The sequence below is a fragment of the Bombina bombina genome, chromosome 4 (genome assembly GCF_027579735.1).
Source record: "Bombina bombina isolate aBomBom1 chromosome 4, aBomBom1.pri, whole genome shotgun sequence".
In the NCBI taxonomy this organism is placed as follows: domain Eukaryota; kingdom Metazoa; phylum Chordata; class Amphibia; order Anura; family Bombinatoridae; genus Bombina; species Bombina bombina.
This window is the reverse complement of record NC_069502.1, coordinates 510,572,990-510,590,640: the sequence shown is the minus strand read 5'-3', so window position 1 is coordinate 510,590,640 and position 17,651 is coordinate 510,572,990. Positions and strand designations below refer to the sequence as shown.

The following is a 17,651-nucleotide window of genomic DNA, read 5'->3' as shown; positions in this document are numbered from 1 at the left end:
CTGCATTAAGACTTTTACAACTACTCGTGGATTGACCCCATGTGGTGAGTATGAGACAAAAAGTCTGGCAACTGAAGTTACTGAAAAGTTAGAATGTTAGGATAATACAGTGAAGGCCCATGACTTACATTATGATTTCAAAACAACTATATATATTTTAATGGATATGAGATGTATATTTATGTGATATCAAACATTAACATCTAAATATATATATATATATGGAAAGTAAAAGATTGAATGATATATATATATATATATATATATATATATATATATATATATATATATATATATATATATATATTTTGAAGGCATGAATATCTTAGCCTCTGTGTGTTTAAGAACATGAATAGATGTTTATGGACCTGAAGAGAAGTGATTATTAACATTTATTTTTATTTCAGATCGACATAAACAGGATTTATGTATTCAGGAAGAAATACACAGAAATGTCACATACTATATCTGACTGGATGCAAATATCAGGAGTTTTAAATACTACCAATCTGGAGATATAAAAATAAGCTGTTATTTGCAAAGAAATGCCAGAATACTGATAAAATTATAATGCATTTTAAGCTAATAATTAGCAGTGTTAAATTACCTTAATATAATAAAATGTTAATAATATAACATATTTGGTATCAGAATAATCAGAAAAAATAACCTAATATTAACCATCTGTAATTGGGGTTATATATGATTAATGCAGAGAGTGTGATCTGATTAAATAACCATTTTATAAAAAAAAAATTAACTTGCTTAAAAATGTCAGAAATGCTGTATTGTATTGCTATGTTGTACTGTATGCTGCCACCTGGTGTTATGTTGCGAGAACTACAGCCAGAAGGTTCTTTCTGGCTGTTAAAAATGAAATTTCCAAGGGCCAATCCGATTTAGACTTCCCAGATAACCAATGGGAAGGTCAGCTCCCGTAGTGCCACCCACATGATGTCATCAATGATTATATAATGGGAGTGTTGAATGCACAAGAGAGAGTTGTCTGTAACTTGTTGAAAATTAGTGATCTGATTTTGGCTGCGATATACCTGAAAAAAAAAAGTTCACTTCAGCAAGGAGCTTAAAACTTATCCTTGATTTGTGCAAAAACCTTCTTTCAAATGAGATGACCTAAAGACCGCTACGAATTGGTTCAAAATTGGTGAAGTATATTGTATTTTAAATTGGTAGTTATAAGCCTAGGTTTTGTTCAAATCTGTGTCTGAATTGGCTAAGTAACTCATCTATACAAGTTCTGATATTGTCGGTTAATTTTGTATTAGGATAAATTGCAGTTAAATAGCAGAATATATATTTTATCCTATTGTTTTATAAACACTGTTTAGAATTGTATTGCTTGGATGTTAAAGGTTTTTAGTCCCATTGTGTTAAATAAATAAGGCTGAATTGTGAAGGTATATTGTTCTGGGTTTTGTAAGAAGAATAGCATATCTTAAGAGTTGGTTCTAACGCATATAAACTTTTATTTAGTTTCCTTTTATTGCAAATATAGTTCAATATGTTTATGGATATTAACTAAATAAAAGAATTCAGATATTTATATTAATTGTATGGTCTAGTAGGTGCATGGTTGATAAGGGTTTCTACTTCTTTGTATTGTGTTTATAACCCTGCCATAAACTTATATATATTATTTGGATAGCACTACTAAGATTTTCATAAATATACTGACAGGAAAAAGCATTTTTTTTGCAGTTTTCTTTATAACCATATCTACAAAACTAGTGTAGCTAAAGAACAATACCACCAAATATATTTATTGGGCTTGATTTATCAAGTGTTGAGCGGACTTCGCTAAATGCAGACAGCATACGGTCAGCCAAAAACGATGGGCCTCCGAAGAAGCATTTGCTGCTTGATAAATGGATCACATTATGTTGTCCTGATTTTAGGAATAGCCCATATGTATTTGTTTCCAAGTAAATTATAGCAAATATAGGCCAAATACTACAAAGATGGAATTATCAGTTTCATAATGCTTGGATTGTAAACTAAATAGTGGCCACCCAATTCAAAACTGCTACACAAAAGTATATATTTGTAGAATTTAGATACACCCGGGTACTTATCTAGAGGTGTTTTGACACATTGGGCGTGATCAAATATACGAGCGTGGGAACCTGCGCCGTCCGTAATTTCACCTCGCACATTGGGGTATTACATAAACCCTGCCGGCAGTTCATAAAGTGCCGTAAGTCTGATAAACTAGCGATGTCCAGAAATGAGCATAAAGACAAACTTCTGGAGTCGCCAGTGACTTACGGAACTTTAGAAACTGCCAGCGCCTAAGAAAAGTAAAGAAAATAACAAATCTCCTGTAAAAGTCTAACACGCCTCCCAAAAATAAGCCTGACACGTAAAACCCCTATATCCGCAATCCCCCCTCTCAATACTAATATTAAATGTATTAACCCCTAGACCGACAACCCCCCACAACACAATATGCCTATTTAAACTATTAACCCCTATATCCGCCATCAAACCCACACCACAAGTAATAACTAAATTATTAACCCCTAAATCCGCGAACCCCAACATCGCAAACTACCTATTAAAACTATTAACCCCTAATCCGCCATTAATCCACAACGCAATAAACCTAATCAAGTATTAACCCCTAAACTGCCATAGCCCACAACGCAATAAACCTAACCCCTAACCTAACCCCCCTAACCTAACCCCCCTAAATAAACTTAAATTACCTAATTTACAAAATACTAAAGTTACTATTAAATATAAAAAAATTTACACTACTTTTAAAATACAAATAAACTAAGTATAAATTAAAGGGGCAGTCTAATCAAAATTCAGGAGTAGACTGTCCCTTTAAGCAAGAATTAAAGAAAATAAAAAAAATCTAAGATTACAGAAAATAAAAAATAAAATTACAAAATTTTAAATAAATTACACCTAATCCCTATGAAAATAAAAAAGCCCCCCCCAAAAAACTAATCTAATAAACTACCAGTAAGGACTTTTTGCAGGGCATTGCCCCAAGATAATCAGCTCTTTTGCAAAAAGGTACGCGAATAAAAATTGAGTCCCTTGAATTCCTAATGGCTGATTTGAGCCTTCAAAACCAATTGGATGAGAGCTACTGAAATCCTATTGGCTGTTCAAATCAGCCAATAGGATTTCATTAGCTCTTATCCTATTGGCTGATTTGAACACTGTGACTGGGCTTCAAAGTAATTGCATGACCATGGGCCACTTTTTTTGTGCATTACTGGACTGCTTCACTCCTAAGGCATCCAGTGAGCATGATACAGCATGCACTGTAATTTCCCTCTCTGTGAGTGCTGGTGAGCACCCAGGGCTGTGAGTTGTGCAGGGTCATAGGATGAGTACCCAATCTATTTTGAGAATGCAGTTAATTTCCCTGTTTTATATGCGTCTAGGGAAATTACAAAGGGCTTGTATCACCCTTGTTTGTACTTCAGTGTGTTTGGTTGAAGGTATTGTGTGCCTGTAGGTTAGGGACACAGGGAGGAAGGAACCTTGACGTGGCGCTTAGCCTATCACCATTTGGCCAAATTAACTCTTCCATTTTGCCTTTAATCTAGATGTGCGCTTTCAAGAGAGTGCCAGACCTTTTATGTGTTGTGTTAATAATTTTGTTTTTTAATTTTTCCTATGGACTTTGCACCCAGGCTTGTCTGGGGTTAACTGCCCGAGTCCCTGAGAGCTGTGCAACTGTCTGCTACTGCCAGTGAGCACCCAGGGTTGTGAGTTTTGAAGGGTCATATGATGCATACCCAGTCTGGTTTGAGAGTGTAGTCCATTTCTGTGTTTTATATAATATATATATATATACACAGGCGTACCTCAGAGATATTGAAGGTTTGATTCCAGACCACCGCAATAAAGCAAATATAGCAATAAAGTGAATCACACTAATTGTTTTGTTTCCCAGTGCATATAAAAGTTATATTTACACTATACTGTAGTCTATTAAGTGGGCAACAGCATTATCTCTAAAAAAAACAAACAATGTACAAACCCTAAATAAAAAAAACTTTATTGCTAAAAATTGCTAACTATCGTCTGAGCCTTCATAATCTGAGTCATGATCTCTTTGCTGGTGGTGTGTATATATGTGTATTCATGTGTATATATGTGTTTATATGTGTATAAGCGTTGGTAAAATGGTGTTGATAGACTTGCTTGACACAGGGTTGCCACAAAACTTCATTTTGTAAAAAGAACAACATCTGCGAAGCCCAATATAGCAAAGGGCAATAAAACGAGGTATGCCTGTATATAGAAGAAATAGCAGATCCGCACTCTCTGAAATTTTGAAATAAATAATTTATTGTGAACAGTGACATTTCGGGGATCCCCGAAACGTCACTGTTCACAATAAATTATTGATTTTAAAAGTCCAAAGAGCGCGGATCTGCTACTATTTCTATGTGATTTATGTTCCTAACACCCTGGCAGTGATTTTTTTTTTGTGGAAGGTGAGAATGCTAATCCCTTGAGACATATACAGTATATATATATATATATATATATATATATATATATATATAGAATTAAGTAGAATGTTACCATTCAGTGTCAGTGAGTGGAAACAGGCGTTACTCAAGTAAATGCGCTAGTCAGAGGTATGAAAATCTCATAGAGCAGCTATGAAGGTACAAATATTGTATGATAGACTAAGTCTATACAATATAGGAAAAATAGGAGTCAAAGGGTAAACAGCGCTTATGGAGATTCTTAAAAACTGAATAATATTAAAATCTCGGCAGTGTTGGTGGGTAAAGAAAACAAAAAACAAAAAAAAAAAAAAAGGGAAGAGAAGTATATGAATATACGTATATATATTAGAGTCTTTGATAGGATATTGGAATCCTAGTGTAATGAAGGCGTAATAGATACCCTTACCAAAAGTTACCTCAATCCTATGAGGTAAGTTTGCCGCATTGGAGGATGTATCTAGTGGTTGAATGAATCCTGGATGTTCTGGTCTGTATAAAATCGCTGCCTCTTGGAGTAGAATGGGATGTGGGTCCCCTTTGTGCTGGTTTCTTTAGGAAACTTCCTGTATTTATTGCCTCTTGGAGCTTGGTTTTCTTGTCTTGGTATGAACTTTCTTGTCCAGATAGGATGTCAGAGCAGGTGACGTGGTTACAGGGTACTTATTTCTTTTTTCTTTTCTTATTTTTTCTTCATTTTCCTTAGAGTTGTGTCAGCAGATACAAAAAAATTTCCCTTTTCCGACTCCGAGTCGTTTCAGACGTAAGGAAGGAATAGGATATTTTTTTGTATCTGCTGACACAACTCTAAGGAAAATGAAGAAAAAATAAGAAAAGAAAAAAGAAATAAGTACCCTGTAACCACGTCACCTGCTCTGACATCCTATCTGGACAAGAAAGTTCATACCAAGACAAGAAAACCAAGCTCCAAGAGGCAATAAATACAGGAAGTTTCCTAAAGAAACCAGCACAAAGGGGACCCACATCCCATTCTACTCCAAGAGGCAGCGATTTTATACAGACCAGAACATCCAGGATTCATTCAACCACTAGATACATCCTCCAATGCGGCAAACTTACCTCATAGGATTGAGGTAACTTTTGGTAAGGGTATCTATTACGCCTTCATTACACTAGGATTCCAATATCCTATCAAAGACTCTAATATATATACGTATATTCATATACTTCTCTTCCCTTTTTTTTTTTTTTTTTTTTTTTTTTTTTTTTTTTTGTTTTCTTTACCCACCAACACTGCCGAGATTTTAATATTATTCAGTTTTTAAGAATCTCCATAAGCGCTGTTTACCCTTTGACTCCCATATATATATATATATATATATATATATATATATATATATATATATATATATATATATATATAGTACAAACCTTACTCCCGAATCCTGGGCTGAGGCCCCGGGTGCACCAAAAATATATACACTTGTAAGCAGGAAAAAAGAGCACTCCGCGGGACTTTTAAATATAAAGCATACTTTACTGTGAACATTTTCGGACACACTGTCCGTCCTCAGACAAAAAAATGTAGACTTTTTTGTCGACTTTTTTGTCTGAGGACGGACAGTGTGTCCGAAAACGTTCACACCTTCCACAAAAAAAAAGTGTGCTTTATTTTTAAAAGTCCCGTGGAGTGCTCTTTTTTCCTGCTTACAAGTATGTATATATATATATATATACGTTAGCAAAGATGTGCACTCTCACTTAATTGTAACAACCAGGGTGCTAAGCCATCATTGCTCCTATACAAACTGTGACCGTGCAAGCGTTCATATTAAAAGACCTGTAGCAATACTGGGCATGGTAAACAAACTTATGCTCCACAATTCTAGTAATCACAACATACCCCTTATATCCATTATGTTAGGGGAGCCAACTAATATTGAAAGCCTCTTGTGTTATTAAATGAGCTGTCGGATACTAAATTAATAAATAAGCTGACTCGCAACCTACCATGCACAAAAAATATAGAAGTTCTGATACCGATCGCCATGCCCAGTATTGCTACAGGTCTTTTAATATGAACGCTTGCACGGTCACAGTTTGTATAGGAGCAATGATGGCTTATACTGCATTTTATGTATTATGTTTATACTATGTTTACTTTGTGACATATGGTCACCTTAGCAACACATTTGGCGTTTTTTTTGCTAATTGGGGGGAGGGGTTTATTTGTTTGTTTGTATAAATTCACTAATGTTTGAAGCATTCACTGTCTGAGGAAGGGGATACACTGTCCCCGAAACGTCACTAATTTTGCCAAGTAAAAATTTTGTTGAAAAATCCAGTGAGTGCAAGGTCTTTCTTTGATGGTATATATATATATATATATATATATATATATATATATATATATATATATATATATATATATATATATATATATATATATATATATATATATATATATATACTGTATGTATATATATATATATATATATATATATATATAAAAATAAAATGTTTATTTAACGCTTTATGAATCTGTTAATTTACCATAACAAAAAAGAGACATATTTTACCACACACATGTATACACATTTATGTAAACTGTTTTGCAAGCAGGTTTCCTATATATTGCAATTATTATTGCTTTTCCATATTATTAGCGGTTCTCTTTAATGAGTTAGATATCAAAAATTGTCCAATTTAAATAATTATAGATGTAAACGTCATGAACGCCCACTAACAAAAGGCTGTCAAGGGAAGGTGAAGTGATGCTCAATTAATTTAAAATACAACCTTGTCTTTAAAATTAGACCCAACATAATGAATACCTATGAATAAACGCCAATGTTATTACTGAATCAAATAGCTATAATGTTTTATCTTTGTATTGACCATATATTTGTTGCTTACTTGAAGGTCTGTGAAAATCCCTGTGAAAACGCTAACAAAGTGGAACATCTGTTTAGTTTAACAGGCTCTCAGATTTTGCTCAGCCTCTCCTCTTGGTTCCTCTCTTTCTACTTAGTGCATGTATGCAAAAGTTGTTTGTTAAAGGTACAGTACACCACTCATACCTGCTGCTGCTATAGGTATCTGACACCTGGCACTATTTTCACAAAAACCACCAGTTTAAACCTGTTTTTTTTCCTTTTCTTCTTATAGTTTATGCACAGCTGAGGCAGTATTTTTAATGTAAATGCATTGAAATGGATTAGAAAATCATCTAAGCATGCATATGTTTCTAAAGGATGGAAGTGGGCCTTTAGAAAGGTCAATATTCTAAGCTATCCTGGGTTTCCTAAACTTTTCATTTCTTTCCAATGGCATGGAGAGTCCACGAATCCATTCTAATTACTAGTGGGAATTCAACTCCTGGCCACCTGGAGGAGGCAAAGAACACCCCAGTAAAGCTGTTAAATATCACTCCCACTTCCCATAAACCCCCAGTAATTCTTTGCCTTGTACATCAGGAGGATGTTTGAATATGGTGTCTGAAGATATTAATTCTTTAATGGGTACTTTTCCCTGCAAGGATTTTGGATTGGGGCTATGCTGTGTCCATGTAATCCTCTTTAGTAAGAGTAATGGTGGCTTTTAGCAGTTGGAAGACGGCGAGGTAGTCCTTGATTCCCTTCCAACATTTATGCTATCCATCTATAGAAAACCAGGGTTGGTTACTCTGCTTTTCTTTCTCTACAGGTTCCTGTCAGAGGTCGGCTGAGTCTGTCATACCTGTGATGCTGTACCAAACCTGCAGCGGATCCACAGGTAAGTGCTTTTGCTTTCTAGGTTAGAAGGAATCAGCACTTAGAGGATTAAACCTTCAAAGAAGAGGTGGACACTTAAGGGGTTAATTATCTCTTTACATTTAGGTATATAATTCCTGGGCAGCAGAGGTTGGGCACTGTTATAACATTAGAGGCTTTCTTAGAAAATAAAAAGACAGAGAATGTTTTAGTTTTTTTGGGCTCTGCAGGGGTTAACCTTATTATTGTGGAGTTTTTACTTGTGGTGTGTTTGCCCTTAGAGCTTATCAGGCAATGTAAAGGAGAGTATGTTTCCGTTTTGACTAATGCGCTGTATTTGTGTGCTATTGACGGTTCCTTAAGTGATTTTCTGTGTTGCACTTTTATTGAAGTTGGGACCACTTAACTTTCTTGCACTTCTCTATAGTTACGGCGCAGTTCATATCTGGATCATTGAGAAGGTAGATAGTAGCAGTCTGTGAAGAGTCTGCTTATTTAAGAAATTTACAGCGGATCTTGGTAGCAGATAGGTTCTGCATATGTCAGGAGTTAGGATCGTTTTTCTAATGCGAAAGTCGATCCTGGTCACAGATGGGGTGAGTTTGTTCTCCAGCAGAGCTGGGGAATTGCGGTACCTGTAATTTTTTCTTTCATAGATAAACTTTTATTGTTTCAGTTTTTTGATATACACCACAGGACTTTGGATGCTGATAATTTATCCTTTATGCCTTTATTGCGTTGATGCCCAAGTTATACATACTGTGCAATTTTGTTCCACGTGTCTGAATAAAATGTTGCTTTCTAAAAATAAAGACACCCACTCAGAGCCCTCTGTCTCTCAGGATAATGTTGTCCGTAGTATGCCTCAAATTTGTCCTCAGTCTTTGGCAGTTACACAAGCTGTGCCCTGCAGTTCCTCTCAGTCAGCTCCTGGGGGCCTATATTTACTAGGTGATTTTGCTGCTCAAGTAACTTCTGCAGTTTCAGCAGCTCTGAGTGCCTTACCTATTGCTGGTAAGAGGAAAAGAAAATCTAAGAACATTTCTAAATCTAGTAGTTCTGATTCCGCCAAGGCTGCTTTAGTCAGTCTATCTCAGTTAAATGAGAGCCTCTGTGACTTCTGAGGGTGAGATCTCTGATTCTGAATCTGCTGTTGCTAGTACAGCGGACTTAGAGAAGGTACATTTTAGATTTAAGCTTGAACACCTCCGTTTACTTTTGAAAGAGGTTCTAGTTACTTTGGAGTACTCATAGACTGCAGTCGCAAAGACTCCTAAAAAGGCTAATAAACTTAAAAGAGTATTTGATGTCAAACCCAAATCTGTGAAAGTGTTTCCTATTACAGATCGCATGTCTAACATTATCTCTCAGGAATGGGAGAAACCGGGTGTTCCTTTTTCACCGTCTCCTGTTTTTAAAAAGATGTTTCCTGTTACTGACTCTCTGCGGGATCTCTGGCACACTGTTCCTAAAGTAGAAGGCGCTATATCCACCTTAGACAAGAGAACCACTATTCCTCTAGCGAATAATTTCTCCTTTAAGGACCCTATGGATAGGAAACTGGAAGGTTACTTAAGAAAAAATGTTTCCACACCACGGTCTTGCTACTAGTATTGCAACAGTTGCTGGTGCAGCCTCTTATTGGTGCGACTCCTTGTCCAATCTGATTTCAGAGGAGACAACAATAGAGGAGATCCAGGATAGTATCAAGGCTTTAAAGCTGGCTAATCCTTTTATCTGTAACGCCAACATGCAAGTAGTTTGTTTGGGGGCAAAGATTTCTAGCAGAGCCCTGTGGCTAAAGTCTTGGTCTGCTGATGTGACATCCAAGTTTAAACTTCTGTCTATGCCCTTTATGGGCAAGACTTTATTTGGTCCTGTTCTGCCTGAAATAATTTCCAAGGTTACTCGTGGAAAGGGAGCCTTTCTGTCACAGGACAAGAAGGGTAGACCCAAGGGTTGCCAAAATTATAATTTTCATTCCTTTCGCAATTTCAAAGGACAGAAATCCTCCTCTTCTTCCAAACCTGAGCAAGCCAAGACCTCTTGGAGGTCTAACCAGCCTTGGAATAACCATCCCCTGAGTCTAAATCAGCATGAAGGGTCCCCCCGATCTAAATATGGATCAGGTGGGGGGCAGGCTTTCCTTTTCTCAGCAGGCTTGGATTTGTGATGTCCCAGATCCTTGGTCACTAGAAGTAGTCTCCCATGGATACAGGATAGGATTCAAATCTTGTCCTCCCAGAGGCAGATTTCTCCTGTCAAAATTATCTGCAAACCAGGTAAAGAGAGAGGCTTTCTTAAACTGTTTAAATAATATCTCTTCTCTATGAGTGATTGCCCCAGTTCCTCTGGCAGAACAAGGTTAAGGATTCTATTTAAACCTATTTGTGGTTCCCAAGAAAGAGGGAAATATTCGATCCATTTTAGACCTCAAGTGTCTCAACAAACTTCTCAAGGTTCTGTCCTTCAAAATGGAGACTATCCATTCTCTCTTTCATTCAGGAAGGTCAGTTCATGACTACCATTGACTTGAAGGACGCGTATCTTCATTTTCCTATACACAAGGAATTCCTGCGGTTTGCCTTTTTATACAAACACTACCAATTTCTGGCCCTACCGTTTGGCCTAGCCACTGCCCCTCAAATCTTTACAAAAATTATAGGGGCTCTTCTGGCAGTGGCCAGATCTCAAGGAATTGTGGTGACTCCGTACCGGGACGATATCTTGGTCCAGGCACCATCTTTTCATTTAGCAAGATCCCATACAGATTCTCTGTTGTCAATTTTCCGCTCTCATGGGTGGAAGGTGAATCTGGAAAAGAGTTCCTTGGTGCCATATTCCAGGGTATGTTTTTTTGGAACGATCATAGACTCAATCTCAATGAAGATTTTCTTGACGGAGATCAGAACTTCTTGCTGCATGTCTTCTCTTCAGTCCTCTGTCCATCCATCAGTGGCTATATGTATGCAAGTAATTGATCTCATGGTGGCTTCCATGGACATTATTCCATTTGCTCATTTCCATCTGAGACCTCTACAATTATGCATGCTCAGAGAATGGGACAGAGACCAATCAGACCTCTCTCAGAGGATAGTCTTAGACATCCAGACAAGAGATTCTCTGTCCTGGTGGCTCTCTCAGGACAATCTGTCCCAGGGCACATGCTTCCTGAGACCATCTTGGGAGATTGTGACCACGGACGCCATTCTTCCGGGCTGGGGAGCAGTATGGGGTTCATTAAGAGCTCAGGGTCTTTGGACTCAGGAGGAGTCTGCCCTCCCAATAAATATCCTAGAGTTGAGAGCAATATTCAATGTGCTGATAGCTTGGCCTCAACTGAGTTTGGTCTGGTTTATCAGATTCCAATTGGACAAAATTACTTCAGTGGTGTATATCAACCACCAGGGAGGAACTCGGAGCTCCTTTGCTATGAAGGAGGTGACTTGAATACTATAGTGGGTGGAGTCTGACAACTGTCAACTTTCTGCCATCCACATCCCAGGGGTGGACAACTGGGAAGCGGATTATCTGAGCAGGCAGACGTTTCATCCGGGGGAGTGGGCCTTACATCTGGAAGTCTTCTCAATGATAATACTCAGATGGGGAGTTCCAGAGTTGGATCTGATGGTGTCACATCTAAATGCTCTGGCGGTTCCATGGGACTTCGGTCTAATCTACCTGTTTCCTCCATTTTCCCTCCTTCCTTGGGTGATAGCCAATATCAAACAGGAGCGTGCTTCTCATTGCTCCAGCTTGGCCTTGCAGAATTTGGTTTGCAGATCTGGTGAAGATGTCGTCTTTTCCTGTAGAAATTGCCTCTGAGGAAGGACCTTCTACTTCAGGGTCTTTTCCTACATCCAAACCTAGATTCTCTGAAGCTGAATGCTTGGCGATTGAACGCCTAGTCTTGTCTAGACAAGGCTTTTCTGATAAGGTGATACTATGATTCAGACTCGAAAAGCTGGTAACTCACAAGATTTGCCATAAAGTATGGCATACATACTTTTTCTGCTGTGAATCTAGGGGTTCCTTACATTCTGTCCTTTCTTCAGGAGGGCCTGGAGAAGGGCTTCTCCGTCAGCATTCTGACAGGCCAAATCTCTGCGCTTTCAGTTCTTTTGCATAAACGTCTGGCTGATTTACCAGATGTCAATCCTTTGTTCAGGCCTTAGTCAGAATAAAGTCTGTGTTTAAGTCTGTTGCTCCTGCATGGAGCCTTAATCTTGTACTTAGAGTATGTATGTTGGAAAAGAAAGAGACGACACATAAGAGTCAAATATTACCATTTTGTCTTTTTAAGTGAATTGATGTTAGCTCAATCATGTTTAGTAATAAAAGGTCAGTGCTTGACCCACGTTTTAAAGAAAATAGAAGATACTAATTGTAAAACTACACTGGAATGCTGTAAGAATCAGTGTTGGAATTGATTATCAGTAAAACAAGTAGTGCTGGATAAGATGTATTTACACCAAACACAACATTTTAGCAATGTTCCACAGTAAATATGTATTAACTAAATAGGTAAAATATATTTAAATGTTCAACATTCTTTAAGTTGTGGAACATTCCTAATTTCAGCTGAGTAACTAAAAATATTTGGGTTTTCGTTATTCTATATTCGTCCTTTAGTTTATAGATCTATCTAGGCTTTAGAAGAAAGGAACAGCAATAACCTCTGGGATATTGTGATTGACAAAGAAAAGTAGAGAATGGATTTCAGGAGAGATAAAAAAAGAAGCTGGAAAACATCACACTAATATCCAAAAAGGTTAAGCAGGAGAATGGCGAGAAAATAGTAATCTTTAAAGGACCATTAAATACAGTAGAATGACATAATCAGCAAATGTCACGCTTAAATAAATAGGTTTTTCATGTTCTTGTTTTGATTCTTGAGTTTTGTAAAAATTACTATTGATTTATGCACACGCACGACATACAGCCTTTAACATAATAAACTGTGTATATAAAATATCTATGTCACCGTCAAGGCTCTAAGGTGACATCTGTGACATAATGTTTAGCAAATTATAGCATTAAAAATCATATATACAAAAATGCAGAAAAATACCTAAGAAAACTGAGAATTACAAATGTTTTGAAAGCATTGACCAATCTACTGCTGTTATACATTATCCTGTTCACACTAATGCACTTGGTTTATATTGTACACTTTCACCCAGTGAACATCTTGGCACTCATTACACAAGACACAATTGATAATGGAAAAGAAAAGTTGATATTATGTAGCCATGAAATAATGTCTCAAGAGTGGGGCTTTCTCAAGTTAGAAGGAGCTTGCACTGATAGTAGAGAATTAAGGGAGTTTGCATTAAAGTTAGAAGGGGATCAGAGGTTTTTATTTTTAGTGCAGAGTCTTATACTTCTCTTTCCTGTTCTATGAACAAAGGGGGTAATTACATGGATCAAGGAAATAGTCCGTGAAGATTAACACATTTTAGGGTGAGTAGTTAGCTGTTCATCTGTATTTTTGTTACTGAACTATATTAGCCCTGAAGCAGGGATCATACTCTTGATTACCTATGTAATCCTGTATCATATTTCTGTTATCAATACCATCACAGTCATATAAACATATTTGTGTTTTCTTTCCAGCATTCAATCATTATACAAGGCTGTGCCTAAGATCTTGCGGAATTCTCAATGGGGGCCTGATATTTAAAACCTTGCCTCTCAGGTGAGATGATCTAAGAAGTCTCTTCAGTACAGAGATGCCCTTAAATTTTTTTAGAAACACCAATATATTGAGAAATGTTTATGTTGCTATGTAGTGTTCTTTATGTGAAACAGAGACTCTTGCATTACAATATAAGGTCTAAAAAATGTCCTAAAGATTATGTGTGATTTCTCTCCATGCTGGCGAGGTTGTGAATATCTGTCACTGGGTATGGTAACATAATTTCTTCAGAAGAAACTCAAGCGAGTACTGTAGGCTGAAGATCATGAAGATTTTAGAAAAGGAAATAAATTTGATTTATTTTTTTAGCTAGATTCCTTGCATATTTTAGAAGTAAAACTTGGGAGGGTAAGTGTCCTTAGGAGGATTACTGCTGTGGGAGGGAACCGTATAGGAGGAGGTTTTTTAGTTTTGGTCACGTTTTGTGTTAATTTTAGAGGTAGCAGTTTTAAGACTGGAGGTAGGATCACATGAGGGTATTTCCAGTGGGGGGATGCTTAGAGGACATTAGCATTAAGGGGATAGATTGGTTATTTGGAAAAAGTGACATTATAATTTGATTAGAAAAGTATAGAAATTTCCATGGTGACTTGATCATTGTATGTTATAAAGCAATCTTTATGTTTTCACATACTGGGTCACCTGGTGGACCTGGTAGCCCTGGTCTTCCATCTCTTCCTGGAATACCCTGTAACCATGAACAAAACATTTTCAGTAGTTACTTGTTAAGAATATGATATTCAACAGTTGTACAGATGTTGCATTTTCACATAGTTGTAAATACTCATTCAGGGCTAGATTACGAGTGGCACAATATGTAGCGCACCCGCTTGTGCATTAACTTCGCTAGATGAAAGCATTTTGCACGCATTGGGTTGCGATCTTATTGCAAGTTAAAAGAATAAAGTTTGCATGTGAGCGAAACACAAAGCACACAAAAAGATAGACTTTGTGAAGTCACAGTCGTGTTAAGGTATTCCCCCATGGAACTCTATGGAGCGTGAATACTGAAAAACACTAACACCCATACCCACGCGCTAACCCAATCGCATTTATTCAGGTGTGCTAAACCCGACATGAATTATGAATATTTCACATTCCAATGTTCTTCACATAAAAAAATACTTTTGATTGTAAATACATATTTCTATATATACCTATACCTGTAAATCTATTCCTATAAAGGTATTGATATGTATTGTACATGAACATTTTAAAATATATATAGAAATATATATTTAAAAATAAAAAGTACATTATTGTCTACTTGAAGAACATAGGAATGTAAAATATGCGTATGGCGCATCGTTGTTTGCAATTTAAGACTAACGCGGTTAGGTTAGTGCACATGAAGAATTGCTTTCTTCAATGCACGTTATCGAAATATTAAATATAAACTATTTAAAAATATGAATAAAAAATATTTTGAATTATTATACATGGAATGTGAAATATGTACAGTAAATATGCAGTAAAACACAAATACAAATGTACATATATATATATATATATATATATATATATATATATATATATGCATACATGCACATATTTAGACATGTGGTATGTATGCATATATATGTTAAAGCCCTTTGCAGCCTTTTTTTTTTTATTTATACCATCTATCTTTGAGCCCTTAAAACTTTTTAAATACTTTGTTTAACTAATTTTATCAGACAGTGTTTATATGAGTGTTACTGTACTTTTACAAATATTTATGTTGTGTTTAATGCAGTTTATTTCATCCCCTACCCTTTACGCAAGCTCTGATGTTGCGCTAACCTGACATGCATTAAATTTGATTGTACTCGAGTGAATGCGTTCAATTTAAACTTGTAATCCGTACGCTATTTTTGCAACATGCAAAAGCAGAGAAATACCCCATATTGCTTGCACCCTACAGTTAGCGCTTCAGTCATAATCTAGCCCTCAGTAGTAAAGAATGAAACAACTGTCCTAAGTTCTTAAAATTTTAAAATTATTAAAATATTTTCTGTTGCAAATGGTACTTAAAAAGGGTAATGTTGATAATTACAAGTTTGTCAATTAGAGTACTATTGTCTTCTTTAATACTGTTATACGATGTGTTTGCAAACAATGTACATATTTACTAATGTGTCAATTAGATGAATATTGTCTTTTCTGATCATGTCCCTCAACGTGGTTCCAAAAAAAATGTATGTACTCACTTCTGCTCCTGGAAGACCTGGTGCTCCTGGTAGACCCCGCGGACCCTAAATGAATGTCCAATTATTGCATATTAGAATCTTAAAAATGTGTTTTAATATAATGCACAAAAATAGACAGTAAAAACAACAAAGGAAAAACGTTCCACAAGTAATATACACAAACATGTTTCATAAATATTTCTTAATGTATAAAATGAAACCTATTTTGAAAACTCTGAATTAACCAGTATCATACAATGTGGGTCATTGTCAGTTGAGGAGTGCATAAGGTTGCAAAACCACTCCAATCTTTTATTCTGCATCCCTGTGGGGCGGGTTGGGCTTAGAAGAAGGGTGACATATTGCCCCTCCCTGCTGCTGTCCCTTCACAGTTTGCCCCCCTTAAGGACCAACAATCCAGTTTTTTAACTGGCTACCCCCTCTGTAGACTTCTCAGCTATTCCCTCTGAACACCTTTGACTTCCATCTGCCTTGTCTCCCACCATGAAACATGTGACTCATACCACTGGCCTCCCTGACTTACGATCCATCTTCCTGATCCCTGCATGGAACTCTATATGGTGTTTTCTCCACAAAAAGAAACTTACCTGGAAACCTGGCTCTCCTGGAGGACCTCTTGATCCCTATGAAAACAAACAAATATAATTAATTAACTCCCATTATTATAACATGTAGATAGAAAGTTACTATTTTATGCCTACTTATCATATTAAGTCCCTAATATAAAAGTTGTACATAACGGAGTATCAATTTGCTGCATAAGTATTAACATTAGTAAGAGCAGTAATTGGGTCTCTTATCACAGTGAGAAATGTTATCTTCAAAGCAAATGAAATCTTTAATTTATTCTAAAATGTTACTTTTAAATGAGAATTGCTGACAGTTGTTGCCATCCTTTAGTGAAATAACGTAATTGTTATTTCTACAGTAAATGCAGTAGAAGCTTTCAGTCAGTAAAAAAAACAACATATCAGCTTAAATAAACAATATAAACTATAGAACTTATGAAGCTTAAATGTTCAAAATAGACCAAGTAAAATTAGTCACAGTACCAGTCATTACATGTTTTTTCTAGAGGAGACAGTGTAATTCTTACTTGAGGACCATCTGTGCCAATCCCTGGGGACCCAATCTCGCCAGGTGGTCCTTGTACACCAGGTAATCCTCTTTCTCCCTGCGGAATGACTCTGTTAGTGCATTTTTTAAAAGGGAGAACAATGGTTTCTCTGTAGAATATGAACAACATCTTCAGTTGTGTGTACTTACAAAGAAAAACTGAGAAAAACATAACCATAACTTAAAAGCTTTTTTTTATTTTTTTAACTTTTTTGGAATATATTACCTTAGGACCTCTAGGACCTGGTGAGCCAGAAATGCCACTTGGACCCTAAAATAAATAAAGTATTGATAAGAGTTTACAGCAATGACAATCCATGTTAATGGTAGACCTGAGATCAATGTTAACAACTGACCTGACATTTAATAACCTCCTACAATTTCAACAATACTAGTTATTTGGTTCCACTCCTTCACTGTAAACTACTGTTCT

At 36.4% G+C, this 17,651-nt stretch overlaps 1 protein-coding gene across 4 annotated transcripts in view; it reads right to left on the bottom strand.

Annotated features, from left to right (window-relative positions):
- The window catches only part of COL19A1 (collagen type XIX alpha 1 chain), a 1,696,717-nt gene that overhangs the window by 398,088 nt on the left and 1,280,978 nt on the right, over positions 1-17,651 (bottom strand). For all 4 annotated transcript variants that reach the window (XM_053710417.1, XM_053710419.1, XM_053710420.1 and 1 more), the window contains 5 exons: positions 17,445-17,489; positions 17,199-17,276; positions 16,690-16,725; positions 16,103-16,147; positions 14,548-14,601 (listed from right to left, as the gene is read on the bottom strand). In XM_053710417.1, the coding sequence (XP_053566392.1) occupies positions 14,548-14,601; positions 16,103-16,147; positions 16,690-16,725; positions 17,199-17,276; positions 17,445-17,489 (258 nt within the window). The remainder of the gene's footprint in view (positions 1-14,547; positions 14,602-16,102; positions 16,148-16,689; positions 16,726-17,198; positions 17,277-17,444; positions 17,490-17,651) is intronic.